At 37.4% G+C, this 19672-nt stretch overlaps 1 protein-coding gene across 1 annotated transcript; it reads right to left on the bottom strand.

Moving 5' to 3' along the window:
* Nucleotides 1-2171: 2171 nt before the first annotated feature.
* Nucleotides 2172-13417, bottom strand: LOC115220478 (guided entry of tail-anchored proteins factor 1). The gene is made up of 5 exons (XM_029790610.2): nt 13272-13417; nt 7229-7394; nt 6014-6081; nt 3873-3987; nt 2172-2699 (listed from the first exon to the last, which is right to left on the bottom strand). Exons 1-5 carry the CDS (start codon nt 13350-13352, stop codon nt 2617-2619), a joined length of 513 nt encoding a protein of 170 aa, XP_029646470.1. The 5' UTR covers nt 13353-13417; the 3' UTR covers nt 2172-2616.
* Between the last annotated feature and the right edge of the window lie 6255 nt (nt 13418-19672).

The raw sequence follows: 19672 nt of genomic DNA, 5'->3' as shown, positions 1-19672 counted from the left end.
TTAACTGTGTCATAGACTGTGGACTACGAGATCCCAGTCATTGACATTCTTGGACATTTGTGGCCATTATTTTTGTGTCCCAAGTATAAATTTTGCTGACAGCCCCTCATAAGAAACTTAATTTTCCCTTTAAGATTGTAACATGCAATTAATGATTGAAAGCACTCAACAACATTTGTACTTGTTGATTGGAAAACTCTTCTTTGAGGACTGATTCTCTTCTTCATAGCTACACCAGCTTCTTTAAGCTTTTAGCATTTAAACCGGGCCCCTTATCCATCCAAAATATTCTACCTGTTTTATGTTCAAATTGGCTAGCTCCAGCCTCTCACACCTAGCCTACAATGTTATTGTAAAAATAAACAATCACATCATCAAAATCTCAAAGCTATGAGATAATGCATGATTAATTCAAAACACTGAGAATAAATAAGCATTACATTTCAACAGAGTGAGTTGAATGCTGGAACGGTTAGTGGATCAAAGAATTTCCAGACAGTGAGATGATGACAAAGCAATATTGGAATGGCATTAAATCAACACATCTCCGAACTACCAATGCACAATGAACAATGAAGTGGGGGAGAGAAAAAATAATAATAAAAAATAAATTTATATAAACACCATATTTGACATTCAAACAACAATATTTTCTCTTTATAATACATTTAAGTGTCTTACTTCTTCATGAATGCTAACCATTTTAACCCTTTCGTTACCAACCCGGCTGAAACCGGCTCTGGCTCTTTAATATACATGTCTTGTTTCCATAAGTTTTTGATTAAAATCTTCCACCAAACCTTATTCGCAATTTATGTTCCTAACACTAGCTGAATGATAACAAAGTTATTTTATTAAATTCTTTGTTATATTTAAAATAATTGAAAGAAACACAGAACATCACAAAATAAATTCAGTAATGAAAGGGTTAAACCAATTTTCCTCAGAATGTAATTCTGTCTAAATTGCAATCTGGACATTCTTAATCTGTTTACCTTGTGCTGTTTTATTATTGCTGTTTATATTATATATATATGTTTATTTTATTGCTGCTATATTACTGCATGTATACATAATTATGCATTGTTGTCAACTCTACACAAATTATATCTCATTATTGTTTTTATAAATATATATATATATCTTTTGTTGATGTCATAAGATTGCTATATAAACTTTTGAGAGAACATGAATTCATTTTTCGAACACTGGATCTCGAAGCACATAAAGCTATAAATAACAGCACAGAAATATTGAGTTGAAAAATCCTTTTGGATAGAAAAAATGGAAGGTCACCCCTGGACACCAACCTATATCCCCTAAAAAAAAATGACAGGCATCCAATCAATTGACCAAAGGAATCCTTTGAACTTTAGAAACTCTGTTGTTACCAGCGAGATTTCTATGTTGTTGACGTTATAAGAATTTTATAAACTTTCGAGAGAATGTGAAATAAATCTGTTTTGGAACGGTAGATCTCGAAGCACATAAAGCTATAGGTAATAGCATGTAAGGATTGGGCTGAGGTTTATGAACAGTATTCAACTCAAATGGAGAATGAGGATGGTCACATGCAAGAATTTGTTTATAAGTTGTAAGTCGGTCACATGCGAGGCAACCCTCGTTGGCCTACAGTTACTCTTATTAATTAGACAGTTGATTTCTGAGTAGAAATAGGGACTTTGCATGTATAAGATGAAGTTAAGATTCCAGTAAGGGTTACATATTGTAGGATGCAAAAAAAAAAGGAAAAAGAAATTAAACACCAACATCCAGTGATATCATTGACCAGGGTACAAAAAGCCTAGAGCCTGTCAGGAAGGTATTAATAATCTCTCTCTCTCTCTATATATATATATATATATATACATATACTAAACACTAAAATAACGATTGTAGCACAAGCTTCTACATATGCACTTTTAAGGTGTTTAAAGCACCAATTCTTCTTTGTTATATCTAAAAAAAAAAAAAAAACCTATCAAAAACCGAGATAACTGCACAGAACTCTGATTCCACCAAAACACACCTATTTCAACAGAGTTGCACTACTTTCTTTCTTCATTATAATTCCTCATTTAAGTTTCATTTCAATTTTTAAGGCCTGAAAAAAAAAATGTAGCAATAACTTACAATCAGTAACAGAAATCAGTTAATTAATCTAGAAGTAATTAATGTTTTTTATCTTGATACATGTATGACATGTACAAACTATTTATTCCAGTAAATTCCAGTGGGAGCAATTTTTCAGGACTTTCTTTTGCTGATTTTTATCTATGTTGTTGTTCTTTGTTCTCTCCAGTTTCACCTTTCTTCATCTTTGATGTGAGCTTCTACTCAACCACTGGTACCAAAACCAAAATAAATTGAGTAACCATCTGAGAAGGCACTAAACAGTTCAGCATTAGAAGCAAACGCAAGCATGGTAATTCCATCAAGAGTAACTTCCTTGGACAGTTGATGTCAAACAAATGCCGAAACCATTTGGCAGACGAGAAATCCAGGAAATGCTGCCAACATCTCAGCACTGATGTTTCAAAGATACAAGAGTTTGTCAGCAAACTAGTTACACTATTAAGAACTAGAAGTAGCAGTCTTTCAGTCGAGGACGGAGCCTCACTGCATTAATCCCATGTAGCGATCGAACCGATTAATGATGGCAGTGCAGACATAAATCCAAAATCCAATTCCCAAAGAACCTAAAACCAAAAACATAATAAATAGATAAAATAAAATAAAAGAAGAAAATTCATCTTAATATTTCAGAATACATTAAAAAAAAAGAAAAAAAGACAGACTCATTAACCCTTCCATTACTCTATTTATTTTGAGATGCTCTGTGTTTCTTTCAGTTACTTAAAATATAACAAAGAATTTAGTAAAATAACTTAGTTATCATTCAGCTGGTGTTAGGAACGTGAATTGTGACTAAGGCTTGGTGGAATATTCTAATTCAAAACTTACGAAAACAAGACAGTTTACCACAGAGCCAGTTTTGGCCGGGTTAGTAACAAAAGGGTTAATTCTTGAAACATAACTACAAAGGTTATCACAAGTCAGTATTAAAAATTTAGATTATTTTCAGAAATGTGTCAAGTACGATCTTTACATTAGACTCTCTAAATGTCAGCAGAATGAAATTCAATTCCTTCATCACCAACTTTGTTTTAAAGTCCACTTTTCTTTACTTGCAGAGGTTAGACAGAATTCATTGAGGCAGATCTTGTTTGGCCTCTCCTATCACCGACCCTCACATTCTTCCAAGAAAGGTAATATTTCCCCCATGGCCAGGCATTCTTCATGCAAAACTGGAAACAAGCAACACTCATTTATAACATGATGTCAAGACAAACAGACACACACACAAGCTTCTTTCAGTTTCCATCTACCAATTCCACTCACAAGGCTTTGGTCGGATCAGGGATGGAGTGGAAGACACTTGCACAAGATGCCACACAGTGGGATTGAACAGAAAACCACAAGGTTAGGAAGCGAGTTTTTTAACTACATAGTCATGCCTGTGCCTAGCAGAGGACTTTAAATGGGAAAACAGTCAAGATACTAAATATTTTCCATGCCGGTGGCACGTAAAAAGCATCAACCGATCGTGCCTGTTGCCAGCGTCCCCTGGCACGTAATAAAAAGCACCCACTACGCTCACGGAGTGGTTGGCGTTAGGAAGGGCATCAAGCTGTAGAAACACTGCCAGATCAGACTGGAGCCTGGTGCAGCCTCCTGGCTTCCCAGATCCCAGTCGAACCGTCCAACATGTGCTAGCACGGAAAACGGACGTTAAACGATGATGATGATGATTATTGCAAGGTTTATCTGCTGGTTTATGGTAATGTATTGAAAAAAGTTTTAATTCTTACCTCCAGTACCAGTGGGAAAAGCTACAACCTTTTGAAACGGGAAGAACCAAGCAGATGAAAACTGCAGCAAAGGTTGATCATAGAGGACATAAAATAGGAGCAGCATAGTCAAAACCTGAAAATTGTCAATAATAAAAATAATGATGAGAAACAATCTCTAAATTTAGCTTGAGGCTAGTTAATTAATAAAGCAGGAGAGGGGTGGGTAGTGACAAATCAACCCTAATTGCATCATATCAGGTAATTAATTATTGAACGAAGGTGGTAAGCCGGTTGAATCATCCCTGCATGGGACGAAATATTTAGCAGCAGTTTTTCTGGTTTTACATTCCGAGTTCAAATGTCACTGAGGTTGTTGTTTGTTGCTTCTCGAGCCCTGCCTGGCTCATAAGGGCTGGTTTTTTGGTTTCCTTGGTGTATAGGTTCCCCACCTGGACGGGACGCCGGTCCGTCGCAGGTGAGCTGCAAGATGCAGGAGGAAAGAGTGAGAGAAAGTTGTGGCGAAAGAGTCAGCAGAAGTTCGCCATTACCTTCTGCCGGAGCCACCTGAAGGTTAGGTGTTTCGCTCATAAACACACACATCGCCTGGTCTGAGATTCAAACCCACGATCCCTCGATCGCGAGGCCGCTGCTCTAACCACTAGGCCATGTGCCTCCACTGAGGTTGACTTTGTCTTTCTCCTTTCAGGGCTGATAAAATAAGTACCAGTCAAACACTAGGGTCGATGTAATCGACTAGCTCACTCCCCACAAAATTTCAAGCTTAGTGCCTTTAGTAGAAAAACTTATTTATTGATCCCAAAATGATGGCAAGAATTAACAGATCCAGTGAAACCTGAATTCAGAATGAAGAGGGACAAAGATAAACACCATAAGGTAAGTCTTGTATTGTATCATTTCTGTCAGCCAAGCCCAAGTGACTATAATTTGGTTTCTGGCCAGACACAGACCTTATTTTTAGAGAAGGGTAACTGGAAAGTGCAAAATTCAGGAAACGGTTCTAGTTCTAGAGAATAAAATCCTGCTGAGTTTGGCTTGTCAGAAGGGGTTACTTCTTCCTCTATATCACTTGCAAAAATAATTGTTTTTAATTTAGATACAATATCCTAAAACCAAGTTGCTATTTAAAAAGCATTTTGTCTGACATGCTAACTATTCTGCTAGCTTACCTTATTATTTATTATTACAAGGGTGTAAGCAAACCAACAAAGGTCATCAACAGAGGGAGAGCAAATACAACTACATACATGCACGTATATGTGTGTGTGTGTGTATATATATATATATATATATACATTAAATTAGAGATAAAACCACTATTAGGCAAATTAAACAGTGAAAAACATAAACCAAAACATAAAAATAAATATAATTAATATAATATACAAAATATATAAAATTTAAATTATTTAAATTTAAAATTTTTAATTTATATTCATAAATTTTTATATTTTTTATATATATATATATATATTTAAAATGTGAAATTTGATTTAATCCTAAATCTAATTTTTTCCCTGTAAGTTTGGATTTACTTCCTAATATTATTACTATTATTATTTTACGTGCGGGTGGCACGTAAAAAGCAACCACTACACTCACGAAGTGGTTGGCATTAGGAAGGGCATCCAGCCGTAGAAACACTGCCAGATTTGACTGGGCCTGATGAAGCCTTCTGGCTTCACAGACCCCAGTAGAACCGTCCAACCCATGCTAGCATGGAAAACGGACGCTAAACGATGATGATGATGATGATGATTATAATATATATATATACACATATATATATATATACACACACACACACACACATATATATATATATATATATACAATGGGCTTCTACACGGTTTCCATCCACCAATTTCCCTCACAAAGCATTGGTTGGCTCAAGGCTATAGAAGACACTTGACTAAGGTGCTGTGCAGTTGGATTGAAACCAAAAACACATGGTTGCAAACTGACCCATGTTTTTATTCCTCTGGCATTTGTATGTGAAAGGACCAGGCTGAGATATGAACAAGAGCTAACACTGCCCAAGAAGTGTCAATAGAAATTCACAGAGAGAAAAAAAGACAGACAAACGCAATGAAAGTATTTATTTTAGAACAAGAGAAATAGAATTTTAAACTTTTACTAACCTGTAAAACCTTTCCTCCAAACTGGACTGCAACTGTTATTGCAGAAATCTTCTGTTTCCGTGCATTCCCTGCAAAATGTTAAATCAGACTCTTTTACAACCTCAGAATAATTCAATAACTATATGAATGGCCAGAATAGTTTCTGTATTTTGTGGCATACAAGTCAACATGATATAATGATGTTAAAAAAATAATACATGCGCCCTTTTAAAGCCTAGCCAGGCTCATGGGCCCAGTTTCCTGGTTTCAATGAACTAGCTGAAGCAGATTTTTTTATGGCTGGATACCCTTCCTGTTGCCATGGGTGATGGTCTCACTTGTCCTGCTGGGTCTTCTCATGCACAGCATACTTCCAAAGGTCTCGGTCTCTAGTCATTTCCTCGGTGAGACCTAAAGTTCGAAGGTCGTGCTTCACCACCTCATCCCAGGTTTTCCTGGGTCTGCCTCTTCCACAGATTCCCTCAACAGCTAGGGTGTGGAACTTTTTCACACAGCTATCTTCATCCATTCTCGCCACATGGCCATACCAGCGCAAACGTCTCTCTTGCACACCGCAACTGATGCTTCTTAGGTCCAACTTCTCTCTCAATATATATATATATATATATATATATATATATATATATATATATATACATATATATATATATTTTATAATTACGAGTATAAATATAATTAGGGTTCAGCAAAGATTTGCTTTACCACATACCGAAGTTTAGAAATAGCAGCTAAAGAACCTTAGCTATTTCTTCTACTATAAAAAGAGACTCCCGGACAAAACAAAATACACGAAATAACCCGCATAGACCGAGAGGAAAAATAAGGAAATTCACTCGAGATTTGAAAAATGGTCCTTTTTCATGCGAATTCTACTTGGTAGAATTATTAATTACTAGTTAATTAATATATTTTACCCTTTATTATTATTGATTATATATATCTATATGCACATCATCATCATCATCACCTTCCTCCTTCTCCTACTCCTCACCATCATTATTAGTTTCTGATTCAGTAATCTAAAAAGCTTCATACCATCACAATACAAGCTCACATGGTACTTCCACTAGTCTTCAAGGTTACACCATCTCGACCCCATCTCAAAACAAAACAATCCCAACCCAACATTTAACATTGCCACAGCTCTAATTCCAAAGACTGGGCTGAAACAACACTAACACAGGTGACGTATAAGAATAACGTTCAGTCCTTTACCTTTCTGTTTGATATCTTGACCAAGTTTATCAATCCTACGCTGCAGTTTAAAAAACCTGGCAAATTCTTCCGACATACTGACGGTTGTCTGTTCCGTTTTCAGATCTCTTAATTCCGATCTCAAGTTGAGCTCATTTTCATCGGCCTTGAACAGAACACAACACAACTGGAAAAGAGGAGAATAAACAAATGTAGAACTGGACTGGACTGGACTGGACTGGACATGAAATAAGTTAGCAATACAAAGTTGAGAATTAGTTGAGTCAGAAATGAGAACGAGATAGCTTACAAGATGACAAGAAGGGATCAAAGTGAAAATACTGAATTGAGTAGAAAAGGCGGTGAGGAGCTGGCAGAAGCGTTAGCACGTCGGGCGAAATGCTTAGCGGTATTTCGTCTGCTGTTACGTTCAGAGTTCAAATTCCGCCGTGGTCGACCTTTGCCTTTCATCCTTTCGGGGTCAATAAATTAAGTACCAGTTACGCACTGATGTCGATATAATCGACTTAATCCATTTGTCTGTCCTTGTTTGTCCTCTCTGTGTTTAGCCCCTTGTGGGTAGTAAAGAAATAGGTATTTCGTCTGCTGTTACGTTCAGAGTTCAAATTCCGCCGTGGTCGACCTTTGCCTTTCATCCTTTCGGGGTCAATAAATTAAGTACCAGTTACGCACTGGGGTCGATATAATCGACTTAATCCATTTGTCTGTCCTTGTTTGTCCTCTCTGTGTTTAGCCCCTTGTGGGTAGTAAAGAAATAGGTATTTCGTCTGCTGTTACGTTCAGAGTTCAAATTCCGCCGTGGTCGACCTTTGCCTTTCATCCTTTCGGGGTCAATAAATTAAGTACCAGTTACGCACTGGGGTCAATGTAATCGACTTAATCCCTTTGTCTGTCCTTGTTTAGCCCCTTGTGGGCAATAAAGAAATATGAACTGAGCAGAGCAAGAGAGAATGGTACTGGACAAAAATTACATTCCCACTGCATAGCATTTTGGGCAAGTGTCTACTACAACCTTGGGCTGACCAAGCCTTGTGAATGGATATGGTAGATGGAAACTGAAAGAAACCTGTTGTGTGTGTTTGTCCCCCACCCCTGTTTGACAACTGGTGTTGATGTGTTTATGCCCCAGTAACTTAGCAGTTTGGCAAAAGAGACTGACAGAATAAGTACTAGGCTCAATAAATAAATAAATAAGTCCTGGCGTCAAATTGCTTGATTAAAACCCTTCAAATTGATTAAAACCCCAGCATGGCATCAGTCAGATGGCTGAAACAAGTAAAGGATATATTGAACTAAAGAGACTCGATAAGGTAATTGGTGAGCATCACTTCACTCAATGATTTTTTATCAAATGTTTGGTATAATCGGTAACACACTTAGTTGTGTTAACAAAGGGATGTAGGTTCGAATCCCATGATTATGGGAAAGCCTACTTTTTTCTGTTGAGGGCTTATATGCCCCATTATTAGACCATTTTCTTTAGTCATTTGCATGCGCTATAAGCTTTAAGCTTATAAAAAATGCCATATACCAGTCATTACTTGGGCAGCCAATCTCTCCACAACAAACTAGAAAGAGCACAAAATTTTGCATTTTACCCCAGTGCAGGTAGAGACCAGGTATACAATAAAACCAAAGTACACAAAATAAAAGACTACCGTGGGTAAGCAGTTTGTTGGCACAGAAAATTCCAACAGACAAAATATTCTGTTATTTTGTGAGCCACAGTCAGTTTGCAAAGAGGCAGCCACTCCATTATGCATCATCCTCAAAACATTTTCTTCCCCCAACTGACTCCGTCCAAACATACAAGAAAATAGCAGCGGCATTAAATGTCCTTGTTATTAATGAACCTGAACTCTGTCAAGGGAGGCATACCACCGGGGGAGGGGGAGAAGAAGAAGAAGAAGAGGAAGAAGGAGAAGGAGAAGAAGAAGAAGAAGGAGGAGGAGAAGAAGAAGATGGAGGAGAAGAAGAAGAAGGAGAAGAAGGAAAAGAAGAAGAAGGAGAGGAGGAGGAGGAGAAGAGGAAGAAGGAGATGGAGAAGAAGGAAAAGAAGAAGGAGGAGGAGAAGAAGAAGAAGAGGAAGAAGGAGATGGAGAAGAAGAAGAAGCATCACCACCATCATCATCATAAATGTATAGGAACAACTGTTACTTTCTATTGAGTTCACTTTGCTAACTTCTGTTGGTCACTCAACAGTGAAATTTCCTTCCAATTACGTCCTACAATCTTAGAAACTTTTTAATTAATTAATTAAAAAAAAGGGAAGGGTTGATAGGTTAGTGTAGCTTTCTCAGCATTCCATCTCCAGCTATTTTAGGGCACTCCCTCTTCTAGCCCCACCCTCCCTGTGGGTCTCATAGTGGCCAGAAGGGGTGTTGGCCTTGCAACTTCCTCTCAGATTTTGTGTTTCCCTGGGAAAAGGCCTTCCTCTTCCTGGTCTTGTTGGCCCTGAATTGTCATTGATGCTTCCGTAACTTTGCCTTTTGTCTAGGGAGGAGTATTGGCCCAATGCAAACCCTTGTTTTAGTTCTGGGAAGAGGCAGTTGACATTAGCCTGGCTTCTATCCCCTGATCTCTTCAGCATGTAGTAAACCAATTGCTTTTCCCATTCCGTGGCGGTAGGCCCCTCATCTGGGGTGTCACATCTGTGAAACCTTCACCAGCAGCAACCTGGTGGTGTCAACTACCAGCCCAGGTTCTGCTGTTTGTCAGGCTGAGGTAAAAAAAAAAACAAAAAACAAACTGTCATGGTATTAGTCTCACTCCAACAGGTTTATGGTTGAGCTGTGCTAGTTGAGACCTCTGGCTTTCTTGCCCCCCCCCCCCATATTCCTATTCATCGCTATCAGAACAGAGGTGACTGCCTGCAAGTTTAAGCCCCATAAGTCAGAGTGGCTATTCCAGTGCATCTCTCTCGTTATCCTCTGGGGCAATGCCTTTTCCATTTTGTCTGATGGTGCCATGAGAAATGTTGAACTATGATAGAAGAAAGTGGCCTTTACCTTTAAATGTTCATTTATCTGTGTATTTACAATCTTTTGTGAAAAAAGTTGCCACACCCATCTATCTATATGTATAAGAGAGGAAATAGAAATTGGAAGAAGCAGATACCACAAAATGAAGCAAAGTGACACAGCAACTGTAGTTTTAATTTTCAGTTAAAGTAAATCCACTTTCCATATGCCTTTTGTAGTCTTGAGAGGAGAATAAAATGAATGTCCATTCTTTCAGTTCTCCAAAAATTAGGGCATTTGTCTCTAAGAAATTATTATGATTGTGAATTAAGCAGTGCTGCTGCGCAACCCAAAACCACTGTGCACAATACCTACAGGAAATTTCCACCTTCAACAATCGGGTGGATCATCATGGCAGTACATGTAAGATGACCATCAACCAATTATGAGATACCTATACGAGTCTTATGACCTGTGAAGGACTTCAACACTCAAATTGTAGGCAAACATTTTCTGGCTCTTTGCTGAAAGCCTCTTCGTACATTTTGTTAAATCCTCTAATTTTCCTTTCCTTAACCAAGATGACTCTGTAAGTTGTACTTCACTTAATAAAGTTGTCATATTAAATGTCAGCTTTACTTTTGATTCTTTTTACATATCATGTGATCACGTGACCGACCAGGCGATCAGATGTTGCTACACATCGCTGGTCACAATGCGCTTCGCATTGTTTTAGCCTTCAAATGATGCCACCCCGCTGGCTAAGCGAGCAGGCCAACAGAAGAAAGAGTGAGAGAAAGTTATGGTGAAAGAGTACAGCAGGGATCACCACCACCCCCTGCCGGAGCCTCGTGGAGCTTTAGGTGTTTTCACTCAATAAACACTCACAAGGCCTGGTCTGGGAATCGAAACCGCGAATCCGCTGCCCTAACCACTCGGCCATTGAGCCTCCACTCTTTTTACATATACAGTAAAACATCTAAATTAGAGAACTTCTGCTAGAAACATCATCATCATCATCATTATTTAAAATCTGTTCTCCATGCTGGCTTAGGCTGGACAGTTTGACATGAGCTGGCCAGCTGGAGTAGAGTCTCAGCTCCAATTGTCTGTTTTGGCATGGTTTATATGGCTGGATGCCCTTTTCTAACACCAACCGCTTTACAGTGTGCTACCAGCACAAGTGCATTTACGTGGAACCAGCACGAGAGCATTTTAAGTGACCCTTAAAATCAGACCCTCTGCTTTATAATTTATAAGTTTATAATTGTGTTACACCTTACAATCTCTTATAATAGCACATGGGGATTATAAATGCGTCACAGCCAAAAGCCTAGGACCAGAAGCTACTACAGCAATGACAAGTTAACGAAAGTTCTTAACCTGCTAGAAAAGGCAGCCAAATTTTTCTCAAGTTTCATTATGCTGTCTTAAAAGAAGATACATATAATAAAATTAAGTTATCCTGAATGCCTTAAAAAATAAAAATAAAAAACACTGAGATAGTCCCAGTTTGTATGGATTTAGTTGTAGATCTCCGGGATCAGATCGGACAGGAGCTCGACAACTTCAGCTCTGAACACTTACTGACTCCATACCAAGATATGTGTACCAAGACAAAACAGCTGCTACATACATATTCTAGACTGCATTAAAAAAAAGGCCTTTAAACTGACAGGTAAACACCCACTCAGTGATACACTTGCAACCATTTGCACATTCGTATATTTCTATCGCTACCACAATGGTTCCCCGCGCTTCGAAAGCAACAAATTATGTACGACCTTTTCCTTCTCTCACCTCTATTCTTTTTCCCAAGCTCGGCATTTAATAGTAAGCATCCACCCAGAAATTCCTCTCCTGCCCACAATTTCCTTATATACATCAGACAGCCAGAAATGCACGTCGACCTCATTCATCAGTTCCACAACTCTCACACTAATGTGGGAAAAAAAAAAAAGTTGGTGATCGATTTTCCGCCAAATGTTCCAAACCTGTTGCCTCGTCTATATTACCCAAATATCCAAATATCATTGTTTAGAGAAATATACTAATTAGCCAAGAGTATGACTGAAACTTAGTTAAATTAAACGCAATTATCCCAACAAGGTGACGGTTTAGTAATAATAATGAATTACGTAGATGAAAGAGCAGCGTATTGTAAGGGAAGAAGATACAGAGAGGTGTTTGTGGAAGCATAAAATGTGATGCCTGCCAAACATGTTGGTGGTGGTACTTGTAGCATAATCAATTAAGAGTCCATTATTGGCAGCTGGAAAACTGATAACCAATAACAGAAATTCCAAATTAAAATGAGAAAAACATTTAACTGATGTTTAATAGTAACAACAGTAGTAACTAAGAGAATAATTAATTTATAACCATAAAAGTAAGAAATATTTTAATAGAAGTAAAAGAAAAAGTGGTGAGACGTTTATGCGTTTTTGGGGTGGGGCATTAAAAGAAGAATTAAAATATAATCGAGGCCCAAGACGGGGTCGTGGGTATCATCGTGCATCCAAGCATTTACCTCAGACTATTTATAACCGAAAAGTGATTTTGTTTCCGAGGCTTAAACAAGTTATTTTATGCGAGAAACGAGAAACGATCGACTGAGCAGAATCTGTTAATGTTACACAACTAATTCTATATCTTCTACGTTAGAATGAAATAAAGATGAAGATAAAGATAAAGATGAAGATAAAAGCCGGCGATGCGTCTCATTCTTAGAATTATTACTTTTTCTTTTATTCTGAGAAAAAGGATTTTTTAAAGACAGGACAAAATTAAAAGTCTGCTAAAAGAAAATAGCTGAAACGATGGACTAAAGCATTGGTAGAGAACATCTATCGTTCATATAGGCACAAGATCATCTATGTGTAAGGTTAAGGCTGGAAGAATTGGGATTCTGTGATGTTCATGCTTTGCTGAACAGAAAAACGAAAGAGAAAGAAAAAATAAGCAGGAAAAAGAGGAAAAACAGTTTTGTAAACAAAAACAGAGAAAATGGTTTTGGTATTGTTAAAGCATTACGAGAAGAAATATAGAGATTGCACGGAAATGAAGGAAAAGGACCAACTCACCCATCTTGAGATGACGGAACCATATTTTGGTAAATAAGTCATGAAAAAGATGATGCAAAGAACGAAAGTGGCGAGAAACATTTTTGGAAGGAATCGAGAGGAGGAAGGAAAGGAGGAGAGTAAGAAGAAGAGGAAGAGTGAAGGAAGGGAGGTAATCGGGGGAAAACGGTGATGGACGGATGACGGGTGAGGGTGGGGGGTAGGAAATAACCTGTTTCTTTATTGTCCACAGGGGGATACACACAGAGGGGACAAACAAGGGGATTAAGTCGATTACATCAACTCCAGTGCGTAACTGGTACTTAATTTATCGACTCCGAAAGGATGAAAGGCAAAGTCGACCTCGGCGGAATTTGAACTCAGACGAAATACCGCTAAGCATTTCGCCCAGCTTGCTAACGACTCTACCAGCGCGTCGCCTTGTGATAGTAAATAACCATTTACTAGCAACTGGTGTTATGGAATATTGTTAATTATAAATTGAACCCCACCATCGAATGAATGCAAACTACACCATTACACTAAACCAGTGATTCTCAGCGTGAGACAATACGTCCCACCGGTGGGGGATGGGAAAATTCTGGTAAGGCGTGGTGCCGTCATCGCCAGGCATAAGGTTCTCATTAAAATTATTCACTTCTATTTTTTTTTCTTATTCGATAATGTACTTTTTTTTTGTACTCAGTACTTAATAAAAGAGTTACCGGTAGATTCTTTTGTATTAAATAATTGTGATAAAATATTAAAAATAAAGTTGTTTTTTTTTCCTTTTTTTCCCCAGTCACCTGTGGGGCCTGGGGATGGGGTGCTGTATTAAACAGATCATGAACATATGAGCGAAAAGAAAAAGTATAAAGGAAGAGAGAGTGACAAATGACAAAGTTCAACTTCACAAAAGTTTGTTACATTTTAGCCAAAAGTTATCCTTTATCTTTTACTTGTTATAGTCTAGTCATTTTGTTAGTCAATGGACCGCCGTAGTGATGCTGGGGACGCCTTGGAAGGTTTTGTCGAATAAATCGACATAAGTACTTTTTTTTTTTTTTTGTAAGTCTGGTACTTATTCTATCGGTTTCTTTACCGAACCATTGGATTACGATGGCGTAAACAAACCAACACCGGTTGTCAAGCAGTGAGGATGGGGCTACAAACACAAACTATACACGCACATGTACAACCCTGTTACAATGTTATTACGTACGCCATACAAAGGGTTATTAAAGGTCGCATATAGCCCGAGTGCTGTACGACACCTACTTCATAGTAATATAAATCGAATGTAGTACTTGACCGGTACTTTATTTTAGCAAAAGTTAAGACGAAGGCGACAGAGATGGAGGCATCATTAAGATTGAAGGCAACGTTAAGATGAAGGCGGCGGTGGTGAAGGTCCGGAATACTGCTAGTGTTGTCTGTCGCTGGAACTGCCTGGGTGCTCTGTGGTCAGTGACTAGACCTTAGAAGGTCTAGAGCCAAAGACGAGATATGGTTTGTTGTGACTAGCTTTATAGAGATTAGTAGGCTCCAGCAGAGAATTTAGAAGACTGTGTCACGGGACCTTATCAGAAGGCTGCGATTGGTTGAGTTGCACTTTGGCGCGTAATAGAGCAAGAGACAAACTGCGCCAAAAACAACCAATCAGAGTCGTGGACACAACAGGGCCCAAACGGCCGAAGGCTAGCTGTTATTAGCTTCGTCCGTATTTATGTTATATATGTCAGAGAGAGAGAGAGGATTTCACTAAGGGTACGCTACAGAAACTTCAGTAGTGCTTTAATTTAGATTCGAAAGGAAGAAGAGGCATGCTTATTACTTTAGGAAGTGCTTAATTGACATTATGCTCCGTTGTGGAAATATATTCAATTTTGTAACCCTTTCACGAAATAATTGATATTCTTTCCAAATTTTTCAACCCAATCTTTTTCTTTCGAGTTCCGTAGAACAATTTACAAACTAGTTGCAAACAGAAATTGCAATTTTTTTTAATATTTCTCAGTTGTGGCTACTTTGCACCTTTTACGTCATTAATGCGCTGGGGATGCAAGACTAACAAAATATTCCATTTTATTCTTGCTCTAAAAATAGTTATCTTCGTAATAAGCTAAAAAAAGAAACAAAGTTCATATTTTACTGAGAGAGGGGGAGGGAGGGAGAGAGAGTGAGCGCGTGTGTGTGTATGTATTTAATTAAATCAAAGATACAAAATCTTCTTAAAGGATGTCAGCATCCAAGTTCCCCGGTTTTATCCAGTGTATCAGTGGAAAACCAAAGATGTTAGCTTCGCATTGATGGATATGGGTATTTTATAGTTTATGTATGAGAAAAAGAAAACGGAGAACCTGAGATACAGGCATGCGAGAGTGATTAAGAAACGAGGAGGGTTGTCTTTGGATATGCTAGAAACGGCAGCCAAATTGCCCTTAAACCATTTTACCCCCTGAAAATATTAACAATATTAAAATATTTTTACCGAAAATGTTCTTCCCACGGTTTTGAAATGTAAAATGAAAATTGGCCAAAATAGAATGATGAGGGAGTGGGGGGGTTTAAAAAAAGGGTTTTCAAAACTTTTTCATACAAAGATGCATCCTCCACCCAACCCCATCATTTGGAAGCCTGAGGTTTAAGAAAAATACTTTTAAAAAACGTGGAAAATCCCCCCCACCAAAATTTTCCCCACAAGTTTCTTTATAATCGCAATCTATGCCGTTTGAAAGGGATTTGTATAAATTTTCCTTAAATGATACTCATCTTCCTAAAAGTTATGAGGGAAAAAAGTCAGATCGTGTGAATTTTCCGAAACTTCTCTCTCCACCTCCTCGCAAAAATTCTTTCCCATAAATCCTTATATACTCTGAAGTGACAACATCTAAGCAGTATTTGCATAAAATTTTATTAAAAAGTATCAATTTTTCTGGATGTTATGAAGCAACAAAGTCGGGGGCGTATACATCTGTAGTAATGCTCTTTTATTTATACGATTTCATCCATTGTTTGCAATGTTCTCTCTCTCTCTCTCTCTCTCACACACACACACACACACACACACACACTGCAAAGCTTACAGATGGCTGCTGAATTGAAATCTCTATGTTGCTTTGAGGAGAAGGTAAAACTTGACAAACTGCTTCTCCTTTAGTTGTTGGACTATCGTGATGTTTGTTTAAAAAAGTGAGGTTATGACTGTGATAAAATACTGAAAGCAATATTTACTAAGCAAGTGAGCACTATTATGCAAAGAAATAATTAGACGAAAAGTATAAAAATTATTAGAAATGGGAATCAAATATGAAAATATTATCAAGGGGCTAGCAGGAAACCGCACGGAAGACGGTCTTTCTGCTAGTAAGTTATAATGTAAATTAAGAATAATTTACATTATAACTTACTAGCATGAAATAAATGCATAAAACAAATTTGCATATACCTATACAAAGGTAACGATTTTAGAAATAAATTGGATACAAAAACGCACATATCTGAGTCTATCGAGGATCTACCAACATGTTGGAATGTAGCTCCATTCCATCAAATTCTTACCCTGACGAATCGTTCAATTAGCTATATTCAGTATGAAACTTTAATTTAATTCAATTTAATTTAATTTCTCATATTGAATTAACTGAGTATGGAAACAATTGTAGGTGCTATGAGTTGGTTTTGTTTGGAATTGAATATGTTCGAACAAATTGATGTCTATATTTTAATTTCTCCGTTTTCTTTATCTCATATATATATATATAATATATATATATATATATATATATATATATATATATATATATATATATATATATACCGTTGGCGAATTTTTTCCTCCGTCTTCCCTTCCTTGGATCTTTCCGTTTCCTATGTTTCTGACGAAGAGCTCCGCTCGAAATGTTAAATCCTCCTTCCTTCTTTCCTTTCCTGAGCGTCCAATAACACTATACTTGTTCAACGTCCTCGCGTTGTTGTGTTTTCTCTTTGTGTTTTCATGTTTAGATTAACTCTCGTGTGTACCGTTGGCGATTTTTTTCCCTCTGTCTTCCCTTCTCTGGATCTTTCCTTCTCCTATGTTTCCGACGAAGAGCTCCACTCGAAACGTTAAACCCTCCTTCTTTCCTTCTTTCCTGAGCGTCCAATAATACTATATTTGTTCCACCCTCTTACACCCCCCTCCTCCCATAATGTCCCATAATGTCCTTATTTGGGCGGTTTCTGCTTCACTGACTTCTTTTGCGACTTCTTTTAGCCAATATAGCCAATCTCTTCTTCCAACATAGTAGTTTTGTGAAACGAATAGAAGTGTGATCAACATCTTCTCATATATCAGGAAATTACATCTACATTATTATGGATACATTCATCTTCTCTGAGTATAAAATCTCTCCTCATATCTCCGGAAATTACACCTGCATTATTATGGATGGATTTACCTTTTCTGTGAAGCTAACAAACTTTTTTAAAAACCTTTTATAAAACTGTGCATCATTGGAGAACATTTTAAGTCTGCTTACAATCTAACTTTGCTTTTCATAGAACTCTCTTCGATACTTCATGAGTGTAGCCTCACCCCCTAGGATGTTTGGAAAACTCATATGTGTTTTGGTTGATGAATACGGGACACTTGTATTTGCTGCAATATTTGCAGCTTTTAATAAAGCTGTTCTTCGTATGAAGCAATTGTACTGAACAACTAATCCATTCTTGTTGCTTTTTTCTTATTTATAATCACCCCACATTATTTTATGGTTAATACCATAAAGATTTCTGGTGCATCTAAGATAAGTACCGCATTCATGTGAATTCATTGGAATTCACTTGAATCTTAATTGTTTTTATATATATATATATATATATATATATATATATATGTATATGTGTGTGTGTGTGTGTGTGTGTGTGTGTGTGTGTGTATGTGTGTGCGTGTGTGTATGTGTGTGTGTGTGGAGGCACGTGGCTTAGTGGTTAGGGTGTCAGCATCATGATTGTAAGATTGTGGTTTCGATTCCTGGACCGGGCGACGCGTTGTGTTCTTGAGCAAAACACTTCATTCCACGTTGCTCCAGTCCACTCAGCTGGCAAAAATGAGTAACTCTGCGATGGACTGGCGTCCCGTCCAGCTGGGGAACACATACGCCATTGAAACCGGGCCCATGAGCCTGGCTAGGCTTTAAAAGGGCGCATTTATTTTATATATATATATATATATATATATATATATATATATATATATATATATATATATATATTAGTAGGGTGTGGTTATTTTTGATTGGAGTGAAATTCTATTCTTTTGAAAATGATTTTATATTTGGAAGATTATTTAAATGCCATATCGAATTCTTAGAAAAGTTTTATAAATCGAAGATTGAAATCGAGAAACTGATATAAATTTGACATTAAGAAATTGTTAAAATATTTGAGCAGAAAAAAACCTGTTTCATTCCAGTTCGTATCCAATATTTCCACATTGATAATTATGCATAATTAAACGAATTTGAGTTAGATTATGTTAAATGTTATACAAAGTTCCGGAAAATTCCGATATTTTAATGATTTAAGTGGGCGCCAGTTTTTGCTTGACTGTTTGGTGCTAATGTCAATGGTGTTTGTTTGTTGTAGAGTAGATCATGGTTTGGACAGGAAGACGTGAAATAATGAAAATATAAGACTGAATGAATAAATGATGATGATGATGATGATGATGATGATGACGATGATGATAATGGTAGTATGGTGATGATGATGACGATAGTGACGATAATAGCTTAGTTTATATCTAACCGGAAGCAGCTTGCTTATTGTTATTGACACGATTTGTTCCCGACCCATTTTTAGACAAAATACTTGTTTGGTTTCCCTTTAATTCTTCAAATGCTTTGTACTTTCAAGTTTCAAACAATGTAGTATATGCACTTATTTATTGATAACTAGCAGCATAGCCCAGCGTTGCCCGGGTATGTAAGAGCCCCTAGTAGGCAACGACTAATCCCAATCTAGTCCTTTCCCTCTAGGGAACGAAGGCGCATGTGTAGGTTGCAATGTCTTCTCTTCACTCGAATACTTCTGTGTATACAATGTTCCTAGCTGTCCCTTTGGGCGAAAACATGAAAACATCATTGCGCCTCCCAAGAGAGTTAAAAAGGTCGAGTTGCGTCCCCTAGACAGTTTGTGGTTTGTGTTTAATACACAAACCGGTTTGCTATGTGTGCCACATATGATTTAATTAATCGATTTTTTCCAGTAATAAAGTATCCTATTGGAATAAAAAGGGCCATATAGCTCCTTGGAGCAGACATGATGCTCGCTGTGAATTAAAAAAAAAATTCCTGCCGATTTGTGAAAGATATTGTCGAAAATATGTTATCTTGAATTTTAACGCGATTTCCCAAAATGGCATGATTTTATTGATTTTT

This window comes from Octopus sinensis, linkage group LG16, assembly GCF_006345805.1.
Source record: "Octopus sinensis linkage group LG16, ASM634580v1, whole genome shotgun sequence".
NCBI classification, from domain to species: domain Eukaryota; kingdom Metazoa; phylum Mollusca; class Cephalopoda; order Octopoda; family Octopodidae; genus Octopus; species Octopus sinensis.
The sequence above is the reverse complement of the archived record's forward strand: the minus strand, read 5'-3'. Positions and strand labels throughout refer to the sequence as shown.

Excerpts from the sequence above, each read along its gene's own strand:
- LOC115220478 (XM_029790610.2), bottom strand. The coding sequence starts at position 13,352 with ATGTTTCTCGCCACTTTCGTTCTTTGCATCATCTTTTTCATGACTTAT. Across the intron at positions 7,395-13,271 it reads GTTCCGTCATCTCAAGATGG|TTGTGTTGTGTTCTGTTCAA; the intron begins GTGAGTTGGTCC and ends CCTCTTTTCCAG. Across the intron at positions 2,700-3,872 it reads TTTTCCCACTGGTACTGGAG|GTTCTTTGGGAATTGGATTT; the intron begins GTAAGAATTAAA and ends TTTTGGTTTTAG.